Source organism: Urocitellus parryii, chromosome X (assembly GCF_045843805.1).
Source record: "Urocitellus parryii isolate mUroPar1 chromosome X, mUroPar1.hap1, whole genome shotgun sequence".
In the NCBI taxonomy this organism is placed as follows: domain Eukaryota; kingdom Metazoa; phylum Chordata; class Mammalia; order Rodentia; family Sciuridae; genus Urocitellus; species Urocitellus parryii.
Window position 1 is genome coordinate 120,138,290 of NC_135547.1, and position 25,837 is coordinate 120,164,126.

At 40.1% G+C, this 25,837-nt stretch overlaps 1 protein-coding gene and 1 non-coding gene across 2 annotated transcripts; one reads left to right on the plus strand and one right to left on the minus strand.

Moving 5' to 3' along the window:
• Positions 1-556: 556 nt before the first annotated feature.
• Rbbp7 (RB binding protein 7, chromatin remodeling factor) lies at positions 557-25,809 on the plus strand. The gene is made up of 12 exons (XM_026396713.2): positions 557-863; positions 1,684-1,828; positions 7,944-8,089; positions 12,337-12,510; positions 13,520-13,635; positions 18,079-18,239; positions 19,053-19,179; positions 19,300-19,377; positions 20,162-20,238; positions 21,726-21,783; positions 24,304-24,414; positions 25,335-25,809. The coding sequence occupies exons 1-12, from the start codon at positions 848-850 to the stop codon at positions 25,401-25,403; spliced, it is 1,278 nt and encodes a 425-aa protein (XP_026252498.1). The 5' UTR covers positions 557-847; the 3' UTR covers positions 25,404-25,809.
• Trnav-cac (transfer RNA valine (anticodon CAC)) lies at positions 14,672-14,744 on the minus strand. The gene has a single exon. It is a non-coding gene; the product is annotated as a tRNA-Val (tRNA).
• Positions 25,810-25,837: the final 28 nt, after the last annotated feature.

Consider the following 25,837-nt stretch of genomic DNA (forward strand, 5'->3'; position numbering starts at 1 on the left):
CTTTGCCTCAGACAAACACGGCCTTGGCCTGACCAGGCCCCGGGAAAGGCTGGTCGTCCGGATGGGAACATTTGCGGGGTGCAGAGAATTGCACGTCCGTGATTATGGGGAAGATTTTGAGGGCACAGTAATCTCTCGAGAATTGGAACGATTTTCCTCTCTTGCTTTTGAGATTTTGCTTGGCTAAGCGGCTGCAGCCTCCCTGCCCCCTCCCAATCCCACCGCTGCTGTTGCTGCTTCGAGCAACCACGCCCCGCGGGCCCCAGGGCTCGCCAGCCCAGGGATAGCGGCCCCCGCGCAGCCGGCCCGCCGCGCCTCCATTCGCCCCACCCCCGCGCGCCCCCACCCGCCCCCGCGACCGGCCCTGGGAGCGCCGGGCGAGTCCTCGCGCCTGCGCCTCGCCAACTTCCTGCCGCGAAGCGCCCCACCTACCTCCGAAAGCCCACCTCCGAATGACGCGTGAAACCCGCCCGCCGCACACCATTGGTGGAGGCGGCCCAGCCGTTGGCTCCCAGGCCCGCCTCTCCACCGCCTCTCATTTTTCCCAGGGCGGATGCGCCTGCGCTCAGCTGCCTGGGCGGGCTGGGAGGCGCGGGTTGAAAAGTCTCGTTCCAAGTTTGGAGAGAGAGAGAAGAGCGCCTCAGACCTCGATACCCGCGAGCGGGGAAGAGGCGGGAGAGAGGGACGCAGCGTCTGGGGAGCACCCAGGCAGCAAGACGGAGCTCAGGCTTCCAGAGCTAGGAGTGCGTGACGCGCCTGGGAAAAGCAGGAGCGCCAGCAATCGGGCTGCTCTTGGCTAGCGAGAGGAGTCCGAGGAGGCAACGAGGGGCGAACGACCCGACGCAAGATGGCGAGTAAAGAGAGTAAGAGGCCCTGCGGGGCGGCGCGCGCCGTGGCTGCGGGGGGCGGCGGGCGCGAGAGGCCGCTGCACGCGCCGGCGAAAGGCGCGAATTGGCGTGAGGAGCAGGGGGCGGGGCCGGGCGCGAGACTGGGCGCGCGCCTCGAGGGGCCTGCGCGGGACGGGGCCGCCATACGGAGGGCTCCGAGCACTTCCGGAGCCGGGCCTGGGGACGAAGACTAGGCCCCCCTCTTTCCGCCCCCCCCCCCCAGGCTTCGCTCCCTTCGGCGCTCTGGGCCTCGGGGCGGAGGCGGTCACCGCTGGGAAACGAGCGCGGCGGCTCCTTCCGCGCGTGCTCGTAGTCCGTCTTGGGGTCGCGGCCCTTATCCGGGGGGTTGTGGAGTCCGCCGGCCTATGGCTGCCAGAGATGGCGTTGTGTGAGCTGGGGCCTCTCCTGGAGGGGGATCCAGGAAGCGGGCCTATGGGTTTCTGCTACACGTGGATTTGTCCTTCCGAGTGGGTTGTGGAGCCCCCTGTACATACAGGTCGTTATCCTAGAACAGGTGTGAACAGCTGTAACATGCTAAACAATCTCGCAGTCCGTGCAATTAATGACCCAATTTGGTGTATGCCGTACGTATTGATCTCGAAAGTGGAAAAAATGAGCTTCCTGGTTATTATTCTCTCCACATTGTGAAAGAGCAGTTAGTTGTTCGTGTCCACGTTATAGGTAAAAGGAAGAAGATAAGGTGTGGCCATCTCGAGGTGACCTCTAGTATTTGTGTATGGATTTGACTTCCATCCCTCTCAGCCACTTAATCGTGTGGGCTTTCTCCAAATTTCAGTGTTTGAAGATACTGTGGAGGAGCGTGTCATCAATGAAGAATATAAAATCTGGAAGAAGAATACACCGTTTCTGTATGACCTGGTTATGACCCATGCTCTTCAGTGGCCTAGTCTTACGGTTCAGTGGCTTCCTGAAGTGACTAAGTAAGGGTTTCTGGCAACTTTTGTTTTGCATAAATTTAACTGTCCTTTTGGATTTCCTAGTTTGGGCATTTTATACATAGAACATAAGCATACCCTTGGATAAGGTGGCAGGTGGTTTTTATTTTCAAAACTCTGGGATTTATTAGATGATTTCTAGCATAAAAGTGGGGTGTGGTAATGGGAGAGAAAACCTGTTGAGAGGAACATCTGAATATGGTTGACATTACTTGGACTTCAGTGATCAGCATCTCCCAATGCATTTCTTTAAAATTATTGAAAAATAGTGTATGTAATGAAAAGGGTTAGGGTTGTAGCTCAGAGGTAGAGCGCTTGCTTGGCATGTGAGCTATGGAGAAAAACAGCATAAAGTGCCCAAATTACAAGCATATGGCTTTCTAAATTTTTGCAAAATGAACACAAGTGTAAATGACACCTAAGGTGAATACATTTTAATTGGCAAAGGGAAAAAATTGACAGCAATTAACCAAAAGAAAATGTGTCATTGGTTTATAGCATGAAAGAGTAAGAATTGGTGATTTTTATTGAGCTCTTAGAACTGGACCAGATAAATTTTATGTTCTGTTATTTGGGTTTAATCTGCATAACAGTACTATGGTTTATGTACATTTTTCTTGGGGCGGGTTTACCTGGAATTGAACTCAGGGCAGGGGCACTCTGAGCCACATCCCTAGCCCTGTTTTGTATTTTATTAGAGACAGGGTCTCCCTGAGTTGCTTAGCTCCTCGCTACATGGCTAAGGCTGCCTCCGCAGCTGCTGGGATTACAGGCATGCGCTACCACTCCCGCCTGTTAAGTACCATACCCCAAAACTTACAGCTAGTAAGTGGTTACTCAGGCTTACAAACCTTGGTTTACAAACCTTGTTTTACACATCTGAGCCTAAAAACCTCCAGTTTACACTCTGGGCTTAACCAATCCAAACCGGTTGGCTCCAGAATTGAGGCAATGCCAGTATTTGACTACCTTTCTCATAGACTTGCAACTTTTCTAGTAGGAACTTGGACACATACCTTTAAAAGTGTATTGAATTGCGGGGTGTGGTGGCACACCCCTGTTATCCCAGCAACTCTGAGGCATGAGAAGACCAAAAGCTTGAGGCCAGCCTAAACAATTTAGCTAGACCCTGGATCAAAATAAAAAACAAAGGGCTGGACTGTAGCTCAGTGGTAAAGGGCCAGTACAAAAAAAAGTATTGAATTTGGCATTGGGGGTGTGGCTCAGTGATAGAGTGCTGGCCTAGCATGTGGGAGGCCCTGGATTCTATCCCCAATGCTGGGGTGGGGAGATATTATTGGTTTGCATATTGTGAACTTATAATTTAATGAGGATTAAATCAGACTCTAATTCAAAAGAGGATTTTATAGCAAGTTATAAAAATAAGGGTAAGCTAATTTTATATAAAATTACTCTTATAATGGCCAGATTCCATATGCAAATATTGACTTACATACAGATGGGCTTCCATTGGAGTTTTGAAAAATCTAAATGTACATGTACAAATGTGGGAAGCATCTTGAACTAAATAATGGAAACTTCTAGGCACTGATATTTTGGTGTTGGGCATCATACCCTGGGCTTTGTGCATGCCATGCTTTGCAGCTGAGCTATACCCTCAGCACTGAGCATTGACTTTTACAACTGCTTGTTTGCTTGCTTGCTCTTTTTTTTTTCTTTTTCCCCTTGGGGTACCAGGGATTGAATTCAGGTGTGCTTAACCACTGAGTCACATCGTAAGCCCTTTTTATGTTTTTTAATTTTGAGACAGGGTCTCCCTAAGTTGCTTAGGGCCTTGCTAGGTTCCTGAGACTAGCTTTGAACTTTGGATCCTCCTGCCTCAGCCTCCCAAGCTGCTGAGATTACAGGCCAGCGCCACTATGCCTGGCTTTACAGCTACTTTAGAACAGATTTAAAAATAGATTAAAGTCCATTGCAGTGGTGTAGGCTTGTAATCCTAGCTACCTGGGAGATGGAGGCAGGAGGATTCCAACTCCCGAGGCCAGCAATTTAGTGAGATCCTATCTCAAAAAAGAAAAGAGCTGGGGATGTAGTTCAGTGACAGAGCACCCTTGAGTTCAATCCCCAGACCTGAAGAGGTTGGGGGGGGGGGCTGAGTATCTGATACTCAAGAGTATTCAGGTTCTGGTTTGGAAGTTTGTGTGTTTGCCTCTTTTTATCTTCCTGTTAAAAAGATTTAAAATTTGCTAGCAACTTGATTTATCTTTTTTTTAATCTTTTTTACCTATTGTACCATAATAGAAAAAAAACAGGGGCTTTGAAGTCAGACACCTGGGTTTGAATTCTGCCCCTACTTATTACCTTTGTGTACTAGGGCAAGTTGTTCAGTCTATCTGTGAGTTGTCCGGTCTGTAAGTGGAGGTATTGATAGTACTGACTGCCTACACTAGAAGTAATCAAATAAAATCTTGCATGTTAAAGTGCCTTCCACAACATAGGAACATTAAGTGGTGACTATTGATTCTCCCACCCCTTCCTGTTCAAAAATAATTTGTAAGAGTTGAAATAACTACTTGAATTTCAGTGAAAGGTGTTTACTGAAGTTTTTTTAAAGTCTTTTTTTTTTTTACATTTCTTTTTTTCAGAAGTACTTGGACACAATACCTTTATTTTATTTATTTTTATGTGGTGCTGAGGATTCAACCCAAGGCCTCGCAGTGCTAGACGAGCACTCTACCACTGAGCCACAATCCCAGCCCTTTACTGAAGTTTTTAAAATGTGACCTAAAATATGTTGTACTTAAATACTTGGCCTGCATTATCTTTTAAAACTTTATCTGAAATGCTTGGAACCAAAAATATTTGATTTTGGAATATTTGCATATATATTTAATGAGATACCCTGGGTGGGATCAAATCTGAACTTGAGATTGATTTGTATTTTATATACATGGAGCTGAAGATAATTTTTCTTTTTTTTTTTTTTTAAAGAGAGAGTGAGAGAGGAGAGAGAGAGAGAGAATTTTTAATATTTATTTTTTTTTTTTAGTTCTCGGCGGACACAACATCTTTGTTGGTATGTGGTGCTGAGGATCGAACCCGGGTTGCACGCATGCCAGGCGAGCGCGCTACCGCTTGAGCCACATCCCCAGCCCTGAAGATAATTTTTCTGACAATATTTTTTGGTACCTGAGATTGAACTCAGGAGCACTCCACTACTGAGCCACATCCTCAGCCCTGTTTTGTATTTTATTTAGAGACAGGGTCTCACTGAGTTGCGGAACACCTTGCTTTTGCTGAGGCTGGCTTTGAATTCGGAATTCTTCAGTCTCAGCCTCCCAAGCCCGGCTCTTATTCTTTTTTTTTTTTTTTTTTTTTTTTTTTTTTTTTTTAATGATAGCAAGTTGTTCGCTTGTCTTCTTAGAGTTAATATTGAAGAGATTTTTCCCTATCAACATGCTTAGCTATTACCTGTCCCCCCCCCCCTTTTTTTTGGTACTAGAGATTGAACCAGGGGCACTTAATCCTTGTGCTACATCCCCAGCCCTTTTTATGTTTTACTTTGAGACAGGGTCTCCCTAAGTTGCTGAGGCCAGCTTTGAATTTGTAGTCATACTGCTTCAGCCTCGTGAGCTGCTGGAATTACAGGCGAGTGCCACCATGCCCAGCTATACTCCCTTTATCTTTTTTTGTGGGGTGGGGTATTGGGGATTGAACTCAGAGAGGCACTCAACCACTGAGCCACATCCCCAGCCCTATTTTGTATTTTATTTCAAGTTGCTTAGCACCTTGCTTTTGCTGAGGCTGGCTTTGAAATCACGATCTGCCTGCCTCAGCCTCCAGAGCTGCTGGGATTATAGGCATGGGTCAAAGCACCGGGCTACTCCCTTCTTCTTAAGGGCACCAAGAATTCTATTTATGGATATAGCTTTTGTCACTAGTTCCTTATTGATGGGTGTGTAGGTTATTTTCAGTCTTTTGCTTCTCAAACAGTGCTGCTGAGAATAATCTTTTAAAAGAGCACATTTTTCTGATTATTGGGTGAATTTTCTAGTGGCAGTTACTGGGTCAAAGGATTCTAGTACTCAAGATAGATAAGATCTTTTACCATTAGTGCTTCTGCAAACCTTTAAGGTATGTCCAGTATTAGAGAAAAATCATATCATTTTGATGATTTTAGGAAGGTAAGCTGTGTTTTAATAATAGAGGTGAAAAGGTTTGTAGTAAAAAGAAAAAATTACTTATGATAAGTCAGGAGAAACTAGAATAATTGAGTAAAGAGGAATCTTTTAAAATCCTTCAGTCTACTTGAGACAGTGCTCCTTAGGTCCAATGATAAACTAGCCTATCTAGCTGACACTTTTACCTGTTGTTCTTAGTTTTCCTGCTTAAAATAACTTTTGTTATTTTCTCTCCTCTCCCAATAAGTCATTTATGTCAGCCCTAACATTGCTCTGTGGTGCCTCCTGTCAAACATTCCTATTTCTTTTCAAATGTTTCTTAGGAGTTCTATATCTCCCTTTCATTTTAAACTGGCATTCCTTGTAAAGGTTTCATTTTGTCCAAGTCCTCCTAAAGTACTTTGTTTAGAGCCTGATTTAAGTGTGTTTTGCCAGTTAAAAATAAATAGGCTTATGCACATTACCATCCCCCCCCCATATAATGACTATATAAGATGGAATTAATTACCTTTGTTGATAGTCACATCATATTCTTGGCCTACTGTGCATGCATCAACTAAGTTCCATGTTGTTTGCCACCCCTCCCCCCAAACAGATTGGTATTGCTTAGCCATGGCTACCTCTTTTGGTTTTGGTGTTGTGTGTGTTCTTTTTTTTTTTTTTTACCATAAGCCACATCATAACTTGGTAAAATTACATTTTGTAGTTCTTAACCTATTACTAATTTACAGGCCTAGATGTAATCTCCAAACTTTTTTAAAAAAACTGTTTCCTTGTACAACTGAAATTAAGGACAGTAACTGGCTTGTCTAGTATTGGGGCCTAGAACCGTTGAAAGTTGCTATTCTAGATAATACAAATGGAAATATATTATTGGTAGATACCAATGGAAAAATCACTGCTTGGACCAAGGTGCCAAGAGGCACTGGCAAGTTCTTCATCTTTAAGGTAAGTTTCCATAGAACAAGATAACAAAAACCTCTAGGTAAAACTGATAGAACTATAGGCATCATAAACACAAATGAGGGTTTTTTGACATCATACCATTTGCATTTATAATCTGTTTTTTAGGTGAAGAAAGCAATTGTATGTTGCTAATTTTAGTATGACTCAGGATTTACACCCAGTTTTACTGACTCAACACTTTATTTTTTCTATTCTGCCTTGTTTCTTATTCGGAAATCAGAAACATTTAGTACATTAAAATAGGACTATAGGCAGGAAATCAGGATATAGGAGTATGGAGATCAGTGATGGGCTACTATGTAGATATTTATTGTGGTTTACTGAGTTGAAACTGTCTTCCCCAGAATGATGCTCTAAAAAAAGGTGGTATTCACCTTGACATTTGAGGAAGAGAAGGATGACTCTTTAAAAAAGAAGCAAGCCCAGTGCCGTGGTGCAAGCCTGTGATCCCAGCAACTTGGGAGGCTAAGGCAGGAGGGTTGCAAGTTTGAGGCCAGCCTTAGCAATTTTAGCCAGTCCCTAAACATCTTATGGAGACCCTGTCTCAAAATAAGGAAAAAAGAAAGAAAAGGAAAAAGAAACAAGTCCTCTGCTTGTTGTGGTTAGACTATTTCTTGCTAGGTATGGTGGCGCATGCCTGATAGGGAGGCTGAGACAGGAGGATCTTGAGTTCAAAGCCAGTCTCAGCAAAAAACAAGGTACTAAACAACTCAGTGTAGATCCTGTCTCTAAATAAAATACAAAAAATAGGTCTGGGGATGTGGCTCAGTGGTTGAGTGCCCCTGAGTCCTACGCTTAATCCCCAGGACCCAAGTAAATAAGTAAAAGACTATTTCTTTACATTTGCAAATGTGGGGAAGGAAGTACTTAGTGGATGTTTAATGTATGTTCATTAAAGAAATTTTAATGTATTTTGTGGGAACTAGACTGAATTTCTTAGCAACTGAAGATTTCCTGTAAGATTAGTGTGATTAATTCTCTTTCTTGAACAGACCGGAAGGAAAAGATTATGCCCTTCATTGGCTAGTGTTGGGCACTCATACGTCTGATGAGCAGAATCATCTGGTGGTGGCTCGAGTTCATATTCCAAATGATGATGCACAATTTGATGCTTCCCACTGTGACAGTGACAAGGGTGGTAGGTATAACATTCTAATATTGTTGTCAAAGAGAGTTGTGCCTCTTTCAAAACATGCTATTAAAAATTTATACTATCAGATTTTGTCTCAGCATTGTAATTTATATGACTTTATCCTATACAACCTAGCAAGCCAGATGTTGGTTTGTGGGAAATTGGTTAAACACATTACGGTATGTTTGAAATAATATTCATCAATTAATAAGAGTAAGAAAAATTTACATACACTGGTATGGAATGTTATCTACGATAATAAAATGAATAACTGCTATGTGTTATTATACTATGTTGGTGAAAGTAATGTGTTGATATGCGTACGGAAAAAAAATCAGGCGTATATACCAAAGAGTTAAAAGTGATGTTCTTTTTGTAGGGGGAGAGACACAGTAGTGGCAGGTTTAATTTGGGATTCTTATAACCTTTTTTTAAAAGGAATGATTTATTTTTTTTGTGTGTGTGTGTGTGTGCTGGGGTTCTAACACAGGGGTCAGCTGTACTAGGTACACACTGTAACTTTCGCCCCTAACTTTTTTTTTGTTTTTAACAACACTTCCCTCTTTTGATATTCCCACAACCACCTAAAGTTTGATAATTTTGCTGGAAGTACTCAGAAACCTCAATAGCACATTATACTTACTGCTGAAGTTTGTTACAGTAAAGAATACAGAACAAAAGCAGCAGGAACAAGATATGCATTGGTGAGTTCAAGGAGGTCTGGCACAAGTTTCATTCAAGGCCACACCACACAGGATATGTTTTCTTTTTGGCAGCAAGCTATAGGGACATGTGTGGAATATCTCTGTCCGAGGAAGGCTATTTAGGTCTTGGTCTGAGGCTTTCTTGGAGGGCTGGTTGCATACGCATATCCTGCTGGCAACCAGCCATTACAACTAAAGGTCAGGACCCCGGTAATGAAAGCAAGTGCATATCATCAATCTTGACATTTGTGCAAAGTGTCCCTGACAAACTGGTACATCATGGTTCATTGCTCCAGGTGTACACCAAAAAAAATCATCAATGTATCAATTACATAGAGAACATTCTGAGGTCCATGTTCCCAGGAGTTGGCCAAGGGTCAGTAATGGTCCTTGTGTCCCTCAGAGGTGTCCCTCAGGTGTGATGGCCAAGTAACCAAACCTGTTGGGTTAATTCTTCGATGCCTCAGACTTTTTATCATATAACATTTTAAAAATATTTCTTTATGACTATTATTGGGCATAAAGTATTACATTATCTAGTATATTGAAATTGCTGGGTTGTGTGGCATATTCGTTGTCAACTTAAAAGACTTTCTTCTTTTAAGTTTTTACCCAGAATGATTTACCCAGGTTGTCTCACAATTTATAATTCATTCTCCTACACCCTCTGATGGATTATTTTGTAAACAGCTAAAATCAGAAATTTTAATGTAGCTTTTACCCATGGAATACTTACTGGCTTTCAGTTTAATCATTTGTCTTAGCCAGGCATGGTGGCACATACCTGTAATTGCAGCTATTCGAGAGGCCAAGACAAGAGGATTGCAAGTCCAAGGCCAGCCTGGGTAACCTAGAGAGACCTTGTCTCAAAATAAAAGGTCTGGAGGTGAAGCTTAGGGTAGAGATTTAGCATGTGTTAAACCTTGGGTTCAGGTCCTAGTAATGTTTTTTTTTTTAAAAAAGCCTCTGTGTATAACATGTGGATCTATTCAATTATTAAAGTTATATTTCCAGTTACTGCATTTTAACAAATGACAAGTAATTCCAATTAACATCTTTATTTTCAATCATTATTTTTTAAATGGATATTATAATCATTGACAGTTTTTTAAAGCATGTTTATTGTTGTGGAAACCAAAGCTCTGTATTAAAAGAAAAACATACCTGAACACCTAAATTTATTTTATTTATATATATATATATATATATATATTTTTGAGACAGTCTTCTCTGTAGCCCAGGCTGATCTTCAACACGTGAGCTCAGGGGATCCTCCTGAGTGGCTTCCTGATTGGCTAGATATGTACCAATGTGTCCAGCTGTAATTTTTTTTTAAAGGAGAGTTGTTTTAAATAGGAATTGAGAGCCAAGCATGGTGGCACACACCTGTAATTCCAGTGACTAAAGAGTCTGAGACAGGAGCATCACCAAATGTAAGGCCAACCTTAGTGACTTAATGAGGCCTTAAGCAACTTAGGCCCCATCTCAAAATTTTAAAAAAGGGGGGTGGTGGCTGGGGATGTAGCTCAGTGAATGGGGGAAAAAAAGAATTGGGAGACCTGAAAGTCTTTGTAGCATGAAGATTAAAGCCACTGGAGTCCATGGCGATGGGATGTTGAAAGTCAGGAAGGAGGGACATCTTTGGAGCAGAGACACAGGAGGTAGGGATGGGGTTCATTGAATTCTCTTAATGGAGTTTCAAACTCCTAGGCTCAAGCAATTGTGCCTCAGTTTCCTGAATAGCTGGATTATGGGCGTGTATCACCATATCTATAAGTAGAAGGGGATAGTCAGGAAGGTTGAAGGACATTTTTTCCATTGACTGGGTGGAAGAGCTTTGGAGTAGTTGCCACTGAAGTAGCAAGCTGTAAGTTTGCCTCAGAGGCAAATCACTAGATGCTGATATTAAAATGTAGGAGCCAATGTTTATAAAGCATTCTCATAGCAAGAGCTGGCTAGCCAGGCACAATGATGCACACCTGAAATCCCAGCTACTCAGGAGCCTAAGAGAGAATGATTGCAAGTTCAAGGCCAACCTGTGTAACTTAGAAAGACCCTGTCTCAAAATTAAATGTGAAAACAAGAACTGGGAATGTAGTTCTGGGGCAGAACAGTCCTAGGTTCAATCTCCAGTGCCAATGGGGAAAAAAAAAGGAGAGAAGGAGAACTGGCTAGAACTGAGAAATGGCTTACTCCTTTCCCCAGGCCCCTGTCACATACACGCCCCCCCCCCCCCCCCCGTTGGGGTATCGGGGATTGAATTCAGAGGCACTCACCCACTGAGCCATGTCCCCAGCTCTGTTTTGCATTATATTTATAGACAGGGTCTCACTGAGTTGCTTAGCACTATGCTTTAGATGAGGCTGGCTTTGAACTTGGAATCCTCCTGTCTCAGCCTCCTGAGCCGTGGGGATTACGGTTGTGCGCCACCACACCCAACTGCCTTTCTCACTTCTTAACTGCGTGATTCCATTAGACATTTGAGTTAGTGGTCCTTGACCCAAGACACAGGGTAAGCTAAAAAAGAATGTGCAAAGAAGCAATAACACCAGTCAGAAAGAAATAACAAAATTGTAATATAAAGCCTGCTAACTTTTGAAGTGTCAGCATGGAATTCAAGTTTTTATCTAGGAGCACAAAAAAGAAAATGTTCTTGTTATGCTTTATCTGCTTATATGTCCTCTACTTGTATTCTTTCTGCTAACATCTTGCTACTTTTCAGAAGTTATCTTATTTTTTATGCAGTTTTGTTACTTTACAAGGCCTTTTTCATGACTATAACACTATAGTTCTATTTAAGAGATAGATGGAGAAGTTTACATGCTTTTTAAAAATATTTTTTAACTTTATTTTTTATGTGGTGCTGAGGATCAAACCTATTGCCTCATACGTGCTAGGCAAGTGCTCTGCCACGGAGCCACAACCCCAGCCCTACCCCCTTGTTTTAATTTTGGCACTGCACGTGTAGATGAACCACATATATGTATGTGTCTTAAGGACAAGTGGGGAGTAGTCAACATGGGTTTCTGATGTTAGAATGTTTCTGCCTTTAGATTGATTGAGTGTTCACATTCAGGTAAAACCTTTCCTGTTTTCTTTTTTGATTTAGTACATTGTTATATGAAATACATTTTGACATTCGTAAGTGCCTATGACATTTTGCTCCATTTCAGTTTTGTTTTGATGAATTTACAGTTCCAAATGAGTTAAATTTGAATTAAAAAACTGTTGGCCTGTTTAATATGTAGTTATTTAAAATTTTTGTGAATAACTATATAGTCTTCACAATTGAAAGAGGGTAGTTTTAATTGTTTTAAATCCAAGGTGGAACTGAATTAACTTACATCAGGCAGCTAGTGATATTTTCCAGTGCAAATGAACTTTCATAATAAATTCAAGTAGCAAGTAGATGCATATTTTTGGGTTTTCTCTGTCTCATCAGTTTGCACTATAGTATTTTGTCATGGTAAAATCTGTTGGGTTGATTAAACAGAGACTTGTGAGTTTTAATCCTAAGTATATGTGTTTATTTCTCTCTATGCACATTAGAATTTGGTGGCTTTGGTTCTGTAACCGGGAAAATTGAATGTGAAATTAAAATTAATCATGAAGGAGAAGTAAACCGTGCTCGTTACATGCCACAGAACCCTCACATCATTGCTACAAAAACACCATCTTCTGATGTGTTGGTTTTTGACTATACAAAACATCCTGCTAAACCAGGTAAGTAATAACAAGGCCAGGCCATTACTTGAGCATTTTTCTTGATTCAAAATGATAATGTTTTTAAGATCAAAGTATTATGCTCTACAGTATTTTTATAAGGTTAAAAATTGTTTGAAGGTCCTGTAACCATCCTGAAGTTTGGTGATATGCCAAAAGGACCTAATAGCAAGTTATACTTACGTCTAAGGTTTACTATGACAAAGGATCCAGAGCAGGGCAGGAATAAAAAGATACACATGAGGTGAAGTTCAGTGATCAAGGGCTTCTGAGTCCTTCCTCTCTGGGGCCACAAAGAACATGATTTTTCTTAGCAGCAAACCCCAATAACATATGTTAAATGACTGTGCCCAAGGAAGCCTGTTTTGAGCCTCAGAGTCTGGGGATTTTAATGGAGGTCTAGGCATATCTTGTTCTGTGACTGGCCATGGTAATGAAAATTCAGGACCCCAACAGTTAAGCCAGATACATCATGAATTCTTGCTGAACAGTCCTACAAGTCTTGACAAGTCACTACAGCATGCCCCAGTGCTCTGGGTATACACAACTTCATCACATCGACATAAAGAACTCTCCAAAGGTCACATTCTCAGGACTTAGCCAAGGGTCATTCATGGTTGCAGGGTACCATAGAGACATTCGAGGACTGAGTAACCAGACCTGCTGTGTTAGAAGTATTTCTAAAAATTGACTCAGGTGCAAGGGGTGGGGTGTGGGTGTTGCCACTACACAAATTTATGGGCTAGATATACTACTTTTCAGTATTTCCATGTTGGAGATAGTATCATATCAGGTAAGAAACTAGCCATTTAATTAACTGTCATGAGGCTCAGTTTGCATAGAATATTTAATATGAAGCAAGAGAGTAAATTTTCAAAGCAATTCCAGGTCAGACCAAGTCCTTGTTTATATGGAATTGCTATTATAGTTCACGAGCAAAAGAACAAGAATTTGTTCTCACCACTTCTAATAAGTAGATAATAATAATGTTGTTTTTTTTTTTTGGTAGACCCAAGTGGAGAATGTAATCCTGATCTTAGGTTAAGAGGTCACCAAAAGGAAGGATATGGTCTATCCTGGAATTCAAATTTGAGTGGACATCTCCTAAGTGCATCTGATGACCATGTGAGAAATATATTCTTTCTAATCTGCTTATGTACAGACACCTTTATACTGAAGGATTTTTTTTTTTTTTTGGTGGAGCTGTGGTGAAGGATCACCTTTTTATAGATAAAAGATTTCCTAAAATAACACTTATTATAACATTTCCCAGATGTTAAAGCATTGGTTTTCAGACATGAGCCTTAGGACTTCATAATCCCACCACCACTCAGACAGTGTCTTGCTAGCTGGTCCGAACTCCTGGGTACACACTGGCTAGTTCTTTTTTCTTTTTTCACTCCTGGGGATTAAACTCAGACCCTGATACATGCTACTCTACTACTAAGTTGAATCCCCAGCCCCTTGCAAAGCTCTTTTTTAAGAAAATATTTTTAGATGTTGATGGACCTATATTCATTTATTTATATATGGTGCTGAGAATCAAACCCAATGCCTCAAACATGCTAGGCAAGCACTGTACCACTGAGCCACAACCCCAGCCCCTGCAAAGCTCTTTTGAACTAGCCTTAGAATGGAGGAAAAATGGGAAGATCTCCCATTTTTTAAAAGAGGACCTCTAGGCCTTTATGATGGAAATTCTATTAGACATTTACAGGGTGGGATTAATGTAAGTATATTTAAAAGTTGTGCAACCATTGACACTAATTTTCTGTATCTATACTATGGTCTATTCTGTCTCCCAGCCCTGTTTGGTCTATTTTGAGTGATATGACCTTTTTTGTGCCAGTTTTGTGTGGATGTGCTTTCATTTTTCTTGGGTAATTACCTAGGAGTGGAATTGCTGGTTCTTATGGTAACACTATGTTTAACTTGGAAGAACTGCCAAACTTTTCCAGAATTGCTGCCCATTTTATATTTCCACCAACAACATATAAATGTCCCCTTTCTCAACATCCTTGCCAATACTTGGCTTTTGTTATTCTTTCTTTCTTTATTTTTGTATGTGGTACCGAGGATTGAACTCAGTGCCTCATGCATGCAAGGCGAGCACTCAACCACTGAGCTGCAACCCCAGCCCCCCCCTTTTTTTTGTTGTTGGTGGTGGTGCTGGGGATTGAACCCAGGGCCTTGTGCATGTGAGGCAAGCACTCTACCAACTGAGCTATATCCCCAGACCCCATACTTTTTATTTTTAGCCATCCCAGTAGATATGAAGTAGTATCTCATTTTGGTTTTGATTCGCATTTCTCTGATGACTAATTATATTGAACATCTTTTCTTATGCTTATTGGCCATTTGTATCTCTCTTTTGGACAAAATGTTTTCAAATCCTTTTTTTTTTTTTTATACTGGGGATTGAACCCAGAGGTACTTAGCACTGAGCAACATCTTCATCCCATTTTTGTTTCTTATTTTGAGGCAGGATCTCACTAAGTTGCTGAGGCTGGCCTCTGACTTGCCATCCTCCTGCCTCCAGAGTCACTGAGATTACAGGTGTATTCCACAACGCCCAGCTATAAAAGCTACTTTTTTAATAAAAGTATCACTCAAATGCAAAGTGATCTTGATAGTTTATCATAGATCAGTGTTTATAGCATTCTCAACACTAACAGCACCCATACCTTTTCTGGTGGATCCCTGACAATAGGCAAAATGCATTTGGTATGATTCCAAGTAAGAGTTAAATTTCTGAGGCTTTTCAAAGTTCATATAACTTGGCCATAGTTAGTGTTTTGTGTCAGCTTCAGGGGAGCAGGTTCTTTGCCACCTTCCTTAATACATCCCTGTGCCTAGAATGGCCTGTCATGTGTCAGACCTTTATGTTTTTGTTGATCACCATTTTTCTCAAGCTGTTTTAAATATCAAAAATAGAGAATTGCCTCAAGTCAAGAGTTTTTAGTTTCATGCACCCCAAACCAACTGTGACTTTTTCAGCAGAAAAGGAATTTATCTAAAGAGTATTGGGTAGGGTAGCTCACAGAATTGCTGAAATAGCTAGAGAATGAGGTTTAGAAAGAGAGGTGAGGCCAGATCCACACTCTAAATCATGCCAGTAAGATCTCACTCTTGCTACCCTGGAAAGTGGCTGTTGATTTCCCTAAACCCATATCATCAGAACAGTGTCTTCATTGCTGTTCAAAGTCCTGGGGGACTGATGGCACCTGTGTCACATTCTTCCAGAAAAGCCACAAACAAGAATCTGCCTTAGTTTTCTGAAAGTAAGTTCTACAGCTTCCCTCTTAAGTGTATGTGGGGCAGTTCCCCAAATAGGAAAAGTGAGCCAAGTCAGTAATCTAATAACTAGTACCTTTTAAAGATACTGGACTGAGAATTTTTAGTAATAATAATAGTTGTCAGTTACCAAGGGCTCCCCAAGTGCCTTGCATAGTGTTAATCTTCATAGGCTCTTTCTGGTTTTGGGGGTGGGGGGTTTTGGTTAGGAATTGAACTCAGGGTTGCTTAACCACTGAGCCACATCCCCAATCTTTTCTAATTTTTATTTTATGACAGGGTTCAGATTACCTAGGGCCTCATTAAGTTCCTGAAGGTGTCTTTCAATTTTCAGTCCTCCTGCCTCAGCCTCCCACGTCTCTGGGATTACAGGCATGTGCTACCACACCTGGCTTCCCAGGCTCTTTCTGAGGTAGGAAGCAGGAGTGGATGACAGGAGCTTTCTATACATTCCTTTTTCTTTGGTATATATAAATTATATGCTAGAGTACTCTAGTCTAGGTAACAGCAGAGACTAAGGCACATGTATTATGTTAAGAAATGTTTTTGTGGGGCTTGGATTGTATATCAGTGGTAGAGCACTTGCCTTGCATGCATGAGGCACTGGGTTCGATCCTCAGCACCACATAAAGATGAATAAAGAAAGATGTTGTGTCCATCTACAACTAAAAAAAATTTTTTTAAATGTTTTTGTTAACTTGGAAAATACCTGTGACTGGGAAACAGCTTTGTTACAGCAACCCCTTTTATAAAAGAAGGTGGATTAAGAGGTTGGGGGCATAGCACAGTGGTAAAGCAATTACCTAGCATGCATGATTCTCAGCACTGTAAACCAAAACAATAAAAGCAGTTTAAAAAGATGATGAAATTAAACTTAAAAAATAAATAAAATGAAATTTAAAAGATGAGATGCTGGATGCAGTGGCATGCACCAGTAATCCCAGAGACCCTGGAAGCTGAGGAAGGAGGATCTTAAGTTCAAGGCCAGCCTCAGCAACTTAGTAAGGCCCTAAGCAACTTAGTTTCTGTCTGTAAATAAAAAATTTATAAAAGGCCGGGGATGGGCCAGCACAGTGGCTCACGCCTATAATCTCAGTAACTTGGGAAACTGAGCAGGAGGATCATGAGTTCAAAGCCAGTCTCAGCAATTTAGCAAGGCCCTAAGCAACTCAGTGAGATCCTGTCTCTAAATTTTAAAAAAATATATAAAAATGGCTGGGGATGTGGTTTGGTGGTTAAGCACCTCTGGGTTCAATCCCCAGTGCCAAAAGAGAGCATGCGTGCAATAGCAATAAGGCCTGCAGAGCTAGGTATTATACACCTGTAATCCCAGTTACACAGGAGGCTGAATTAAGAGGAGAATCACAATTTGGGCAACCGTGTAAGACCTTATCTAAAAAAATCAAAAGGGATAGACATGGCTCAGAGGTAGTACACCCCTGGGTTCAATACCCAGTACAATTAAAAGAAAGAAAGAGATGAGGCCAATACCAGTATCAATAGAATTATACCTTAAAGGAATTACTTCTTAGGCTGGGGACTCGGTATGATAGTACTTGCCTAGCAGATGCTGAGGTGATAGTTCCCCAGCACTGCAGAAAGAAAAAAAAATTTACTTCCTATTTTAAACCATCAAGTGTGAATCATTGCCTTATAGCTTAAAATATTTTTTATAAAAACTGAATACATTGCTCTTAACTCTTTGTGATGAAATGTCAAGAGAAAACCTTGATCATGAAGACACAGAATTTTGGGGCTCTTGTGATCTTTAAGGCCTGAGGAAGGCCCCATGACTTCTCCACTGTCACAACTCTTGATGCTTATGGTTGTTTCTGCCATGAAGTGAAAAACTTGTCCAAAAAGCTTTATTTTTTGAGAGTCATGTTTTAGTTTTAATTCTCAATCTTCCAATCCTAGTAGGAATTTTTAAGATGTGCACTCCTGCTCAACAGAACCATGTTCCTGGCTCTGATTTGTTGTGCCATTGCCATGAGTTGTAAATACTTGAATGTACATAGATAGAAACTACAACTTAAGTGTCCATTCCTTGCCTGCTATCATACTTAGCTCCCCCACCCCCAAAATCTAGTTTCTTTTCACTCAAACTCACATGGATTCTGCACCAACACACTCTTCTGTTTGTTTATTACCTCTCTCTTATGTGCATTTCTAACTTTTATTAAGTATATTTTGGTTTTAGTGAAGATTCTTAAATAAGATGTTAAGCTTTAGAATCATTGTCTTATAGCTTTTCATTCCCTCTTTCTCCCTCAGACTGTCTGCCTGTGGGATATAAATGCAGGACCAAAGGAAGGCAAAATTGTGGATGCTAAAGCAATCTTTACTGGCCACTCAGCTGTTGTAGAGGATGTGGCCTGGCATCTCCTGCATGAGTCATTGTTTGGATCTGTCGCTGATGATCAGAAACTTATGATGTAAGATGGAAAGATCAGTGGGACCTTGATAGGTGATCTGAATGACCATTAGTGATTGTGGTAGACTGATTTGGGTCTTTTTTTTTTAAAGTTTTAGGTGAGGTACAATAGATAATACAATGAATCACATGTCTATAATTGCCTTTTTAATAAGGTTTACTGTTCAATATGAATAAATAGCTTTTTGTTTAAAAATGAAAGATAGTGTGAAAGAAAATGCTTATAGTAGTATTAGCACTACAAAAACATATATTAAAATTGGGACCCAGAATTACTTCAGTTGGAGGTCTGAGGAGAGAGTCATTCTGTGAGGGTTGTGGCCACAGGGCTGAATTCAACCACCTAGAATACCTTTATTTTTGGTGAGGGGCACAGTACTGGAGTTCGAACCAAAGGACTCACACATAATAGGAAAGTGCTTTTACCATTGATCTCTATCCTCAGTCCTAGAATACTGCTTGTCTCATGAACTGCTGTCATGAACTGAGACAAATATGGTAAAATACCGAAATTTGACAAGGCCAGTTGTATGTATCAAATTGTTGTTCTCTACAGTCTTATTTTGTGTGTGCTTGAAATAGTAATTAAGTCAGGAATCTAATAAAAGAAGATCCAGAAATAATAGCTCTAGGTTTAGAATGTGTGGTCAAAATCCAGATTGCCAGCTCTATATAATGGTGTCTTTGCTCAGGATTGAGCAGATCTTACAGCAGAGTGGAATGGCTTTGACTGGATCCGGCATGAATGTGTGAGAGGTTTGGGAGGCTCAGCATACTCCTTGGGTGCTGTATGCCTTATACCTTTGTGTTTTAGATGGGACACCAGGTCCAATACCACTTCTAAACCGAGCCATTTGGTGGATGCGCATACCGCCGAGGTCAACTGCCTCTCCTTCAATCCCTACAGCGAGTTCATTCTAGCAACCGGCTCTGCGGATAAGGTTTTAAAGTTTTTGTGTATTTGGTGTTTACAAAACTCAATTGTTCTGTACATTAATCAAATATTTGAAAGGTCTTATGTAATGCACAGAAATGAATTCACTTCTTTATTATTTTTTTAGACTGTAGCTTTGTGGGATCTGCGTAACTTAAAGTTAAAACTCCATACCTTCGAATCTCATAAGGATGAAATTTTCCAGGTATGTGATAGTTTTTTGGTGTCTGTATGTCAGGTTTTAGTGTTTGCATGCTTTGTAACATGAAAGTTTTCATTTTTTTCTTTTATATGGTGGGTGTGAGATACTTTTTCTTTTCAAAGCCACTTGATTCCACTGTATAATTATGTACACAAGTGGGAAATAACTGGGAGATTTTTTTACAGGCCCTTAGTTCAGAAGTAGAAGGAAAAGGCTTGCAAGCAAGATTGGTTTAAAATGTGAAATCTGCTGGGTGCAGTGGTTCATGCCTGTAATCCCAGCAGCTTGAGAGGCTGAGATAGGAGGATCCCAGATTCAAAGCCAGCCTCATCAACAGGGAGGCGCTAAGCAACTCAGTGAGACCCTGTCTCTAAATAAAATACAAAATAGGGCTGGGGAGTTGGTTCAGTGGTTGAGTGCCCCTGAGTTCAATCCCTGGTATCAAAAAAATGTGAAATCTAAGGATTTTCAGTTAGGTATACTGGTATGGCAGGTCCAGTAGTAAAAAAAAAAAATATTATATACATGGTTTTACATAGAGATTTCCATAGCATACACTTTGTTGAAAAGTTTTAAGGCTTTTGGGGTGCTTCTAGAACTGAACAAGTTTAATGGGGCCCCCTAGCTGTGTTCTCAGTACTAAGGAAAGGCTGGGACAGGATGCAAGGGCTCTAGTCCAAGAAGTGGAAACATCATGAGATGGGAAAATACTCTGGATTAGAACAATAGCCACAAAACCAGGAACAGAGTGTCCTTTAAATACATTTTCAAAATATCTATTTGTTAGGTCCACTGGTCTCCACATAATGAAACTATTCTGGCTTCAAGTGGTACTGATCGCCGCCTGAATGTGTGGGATTTAAGGTAATTTAGAATCTGGTGACAGGATACTGCATGACTGTGCTAGTGTGGCAGGTTACAAAGTAACTTTTAAGTACTTTCCTGGTCTATAAAATAGAAGCAAAATCGGCAATTTATGATAAAATAAATTTCTGTGAGTCATGTTTGATTTCAGCCATGAAGTGGTATTTTTAAAATATTCTTTTAGTTGTAGTTGGACACAGTACCTTTTATTTTATTATTTTTATGTGGTGCTGAGCATCGAACCCAGCACCTTGCATATGCTAGGTGAGTGCTCTACTGCTGAGCCACAATCCCAGCCTGTGCATCCAGATAATTTTATAAAACACTCTTACTATAGAAAGGAATAAAGGTGAGAGATAATTATTTCTCATTGGATTTCACAGTACACCAGCAAGGCTGTTCTTACAGTTGTGCCATTTTGCTCTTCTGTGCTTTTTTTTTTTTTTATATTTTATTTAGGATCGAACCTGGGGCCCCACCCATGCCAGACGAGCACTCTATGCTGAGCCCACAACCCCAGCCCCTCTTCTGTGCTTTTTATTGACTCATTCCACAGATACAAGCTCCCAATGTAGGTTGTATAACCACTTGGGGAAACCTTTGTGAAAGAGACAGGGATAACCCTTGCTATCCAGAGCTTATGTTCTCTTGGGGCTCATTGTATAGTTTCTCCAGTTTTTAAGGTTTCTTGACTTCAGAGTTGCTTTCCTAAGAAATTTAGGCTGAACTCCATGTATATATGTCAAAATATACTCTACGCATATCTAAAAAGAACAATTGAAATTTAAAAGGGGGGGGCTGGGGATATATAGCTCAGTTGGTAGAGTACTTGCCTTGCGTGCACAAGCCCCTGGATTCAATCCCCAGTACCATTTTTACACCATTTTATATGTTTCATAATGTTTTGTTGCTGATATCTTTAGACAGATCTGAAGTACTGATGTGTAATGTATTTCACTCCTAGAATGCAAAAGGTGTTAAGAATTCTGGCCATCCAGGCACTTGCTTGTAATCCTAGCACCTTGGGAGGCTGAGGCAGGAAGATGGCAAGTTCAAAGCCAACCTCAGCAACTTAGCAAGGCCCTATCTCAAAATAGATTAAAAGGGCTGGAAATGTAACTCAGTGGTAAAGCGCCCTTGGCTTCAGTCCCCATACAAAAAGAAGAATAAAGGGTTTAACACCATAAAGAATGTGCATTCTTTGCTTGTAGATTTTTAAAACGTGTTTCACCTTTTAATTCTAATGTAGAGTCAAGTTTATTTTGAACAATTCCTCATTCTGCGACTTCAATTATGAATAGCTCTTACCTATTTCCCGAAAGTAAACATTCTACCCTCCCACCAAAAATTAATATAAAATCCCTAATTGAGAGGGAGTGAGTAGTGTGTGCATGCTTTAAGATGAATTTTCTGGGCTGATACTGGTTTCATGTATATTTATGCTAAAAAATTTTCAATAATGAAAGCATTATGTTCTTTCTTAATAGTAAAATTGGAGAAGAACAATCAGCAGAAGATGCAGAAGATGGGCCTCCAGAACTCTTGGTATGCATTAGCTTTCTTATACAAAATGTTATATACAGATTGGATTATTTGTCTTTTATCCATTTATCTCTAGGGTGAGTCACAATTTCAGGGGCTGGGATTGTGGCTCAATGGTAAAGCGCTCGCCTTTAAAACATTCGAGGCCTTGGGTTTAATCCTCAGCACCACATACAAATAAATAAAACAAAGGTATTGTGTCCAGCTGCAACTTAAAAAAAATATTTTAAAAAAAGAATGAGTCTACAACTTCAAATTCTTTTCTTGCAGATGATTTCAAAATGGAAGTCCTAGAGGTTATAGCCATTGAACTTTGACATTTATTGAAAATAGTAAATAGAGGCCAGTAGGTTTTTATGAATATTTCAATGACATAGCAGTTTGAGCTCATGTAAAATAGTGTATAGTAATTTCTCAATGGTTTAAAGTATATTTTCTAACAGTTTTTTGGGAGGGGTAATATCTCTGCTTTCCAGTTAGAAATACTTAATACTTTCTAAAAGTATGGGAAAATTTTCCTATGACATATTGCCAGACTTAGCCATGGTACTTTGCCCTTGCTCTGAATTCAACATTTTTCTCCTCCGGTCATTTGGCAGGTAATCATTCATCACTCTGTAACATATGTTTTATTTAGCTATTAAGCCAGTACTAATTTTTTGTATACTTGTGCTTCAACTTTGAAAAGTTAAAGCCCTTGAGAGTAAGCCTGACATACAGAAGATGCTCACTAAGTCCCAGCTTATACCAATATCCTTAGCCCCTTTTCCTCCTCAACTAGCTGGTCCCCATGCCCTGGGATTCTGGGCAGAAATCAGCAAAGCACCAGAATAAGCCTCAGATGAACCAGTATATTTAGTGTTTGTACCACTGCTATATAAAAAAGAGTATTTCTTAATAAATAAATTCCCTGGCCTGAGGGTAGCATCTAAATGCTTTATTCTATATGCGGTGACTTATTCTGAAAAGTCTTTTTTTTTTTTTAAGGTATTGTCTTGAAAGAGCATTGTTCCCAATTATTTTGGTCTAGCAATTTTCACTTATATGTTTTGGTAACAACTCTATTGAGATAATTCACATACTATACAATTCACATCTATAATGTATACTATTCATTGATTTTTTTATATATTCAGAGTTGTACAACCACCACAAATCAATTCTAGAACATTTTTGTCCGTGAGGAAATAAAACAATGTAGCTGTCAACTTCCAATTCTTCCCCTGTCCCCCATCTGCTTTTTGTTGGTATAATTTTGGCTACATAAACAAGAATATGGTCTTTTGTGACTGATTACTTAGCATGACCTTTTCGAGGTTTTAGCTTTTTTTTTTTTTTGATACTGAGAGAAAAGTGTATTACTTTGTGTATTATGACTCTGCAACAATTTTTCATGATCTTTTAAAGAAGTCTGCTAGGATTTTGCTCTTCTCAAGAAAGCCTGAATCAAGGGGCACTTAAAAGTGATGGATTACATAAATATAATTTTAATATAACAGTATCTCTTATATATATTCCAAGCCAGTGGTCTTAAAATATTTTCACTTGTGTACCCCTTGAGTATTTTGAAAAGCTCTTTACCCTTTCACTTATGTGGATAAAATGAATAGGTAAAACAGTAACATTGGATATAACCTAATCAGACAGAGATATCATTGTCAAATTAGTCAATTTAAAAGTTTATCAGGGAAGACTGACTTCCCAGTTCAAAACATTGTATTTATATTTTTATCATTGCAAAGAACTGGTTCCTGTGAATCTTGTTTCAAAGATAATAAAAGGCACATTGCTTTCCCATAAGGTTGTCTCTTAAAGGAAATAAGACTTTGTTCCCCTTCAGTATTTTGTAGCAAAGCTATTGTAGTTTGGACCTTGTGAGGGACCCTGGAGTTGGAAAGTGCCAAGAGTTTCTTTCCTTTGGCCCAGTGTACCTCGGGAAGATTGAGAAGGGTGAGAGCTATGCTTTTATTTTAGTTAAAGGAGAAGAGAGGGAGCCGGAGAAGAATCAGGAGACTCTGGCAGGTGGGCTAGTATAGGAAGGAGTATGTGACCTGGCACACTGGAAAAATATCACCTTAAGACATTTGTACCTAACTCTATATGCTGCATTTATGTTCATTGTATTTGGTATGAAAATGGCATTCTGGAAATGATATAGAAATGGTAATATAGAAAAATGTTCTTAGGGGACACATGCCAAAGAACATAGAAGTGAAGCATCCCGTCTACAACTTAGATATGCACACTATGCTGAGCCAGTTTGCAAAATATAGCTTATAAGGCCTGTACTGCCTACCCTCTAAACTGTGGGTCAGTGCCCTTCCAAACTGGAAAGCTGGTGTTGTTTTTTGCTGTCGTTGTTCAGTGGTGCTGGTGATTGATCCCAGGACCTTGTGCATGCTAGGCAAGCTCTCTACCACTGAGCAGCATCTCTAGTGAAAGACTGTTAAAAATTATTTTAAAATCCAAGTATTAGAATCAAAAGGAGAAGGTATGAAACCATGACACTTTTCTTATTAACAGTTCATTCATGGAGGACACACTGCCAAGATTTCGGACTTCAGTTGGAACCCCAATGAGCCTTGGGTCATTTGCTCAGTGTCTGAGGATAATATCATGCAGATATGGCAAATGGTAAGCTGAAATGTTTATTTTCCCTAGTGATGCAATGTAATAGAAATACTTCATATATTTAGGTGCATATTGTACCTAAATATGTACTCATAGGAAGGAAACAGTTTGAAGAACTTTTTCTGCTTTAACAGTGATCTTGGTTCCATAGTGGTACTTTTGTCTGCTACACCTGTCAGGTCAGGAGAAATCTCTGCATGTCTGTATAAGATGCAGATGCAGACACACAAAGCATCTGTTGCTTTGCATTGTTGCTGTATTCTTTGTGCACTGGGGTCTTGGCATTGGCCTCACTGCTGTCTGCAGTGTCATGGGCATGAAGGATATCGGAGAGAAATGTTGAAATGTTCAAATGATACCAAGCTCTATGATGAGGAGTATTAAATATTTGCCATTTCTAAGATGCTGAGTTGTTAACTGAGCCTTTCATAAAAACATCAGGGTCATTACTCTTTAAGTGATACTTAAAAGTACTTTTTTTTAAAAAATATTTATTTATTAGTTATTGGCGTACACAACATCTTTGTTTGTATGTGGTGCTGGAGGATCGAACCCGGGCCGCACGCATGCCAGGCGAGCGCGCTACCGCTTGAGCCACATCCCCAGCCCCACTTAAAAGTACTTTCAGAAAATACCTTTCATGAACAATGATTAAATAATGCCTGAGTGGCTAGTTGTGTTTTTGGAATTACCTACTGGTAATTAAGAATATTGGCCTACCTTTTCCTTATCAGTCTTTGGAAAACGCAAAAATGGAACTAATCAACAAATTACTATAAAAAAGTGTCCTGTAATTTCCAACACTAAAACACATTGACAGTAAATCCTAAAATTAGAATTGACGGATTAAATTCTATTTTTAGATGATTTTGTGAAACCCTTGGGGAGTTTTACCTGTGAATTTATTTGATTGTTATCCCCAGGCTGAAAATATTTACAATGACGAAGAGTCAGATGTCACAACATCGGAACTGGAGGGACAAGGATCTTAAACCCAAAGTATGAGAAATGTTTCTGTTGAATGTAATGCTACATGAATGCTTGATTTATCAAGCGCCAAAAAGGCATTGTATAGTAGGAAATGTTAAGTGGATGGCTTATGGCGTTCTTTACCTTCTGATTCTGATTCTAGCACTTTCAAGTGAGCTGTTGCGTACTGTATCATATTGTAGCTGTTAGGGAAGAAAAGAATGTTGCTTAAGAAAGAATATCACCATTGTTTTAAAATACAAGTAGCAGGGTACTGCCTTTGATTCAACTGTTTTAAGTCCTCATTTTCTCAAACTAAGTGCTTGCTGTTCCTGAATATGCAAGGATAACTTTTACACTTTTTCCTTCCAACACTTCTTGATTGGCTTTGCAGAAATAAAGTTTTAAAATAAAAATCGTGTCATTCTTTTAGAAGCTTGAGAGTGGGTTCATATGT

Coding starts and splice junctions, on each gene's coding strand:
- Rbbp7 (XM_026396713.2), top strand. Junction 12,511..13,519: donor AAAACATCCTGCTAAACCAG/GTAAGTAATAAC, acceptor TTTTTTTGGTAG/ACCCAAGTGGAGAATGTAAT. Junction 13,636..18,078: donor TAAGTGCATCTGATGACCAT/GTGAGAAATATA, acceptor TTTCTCCCTCAG/ACTGTCTGCCTGTGGGATAT.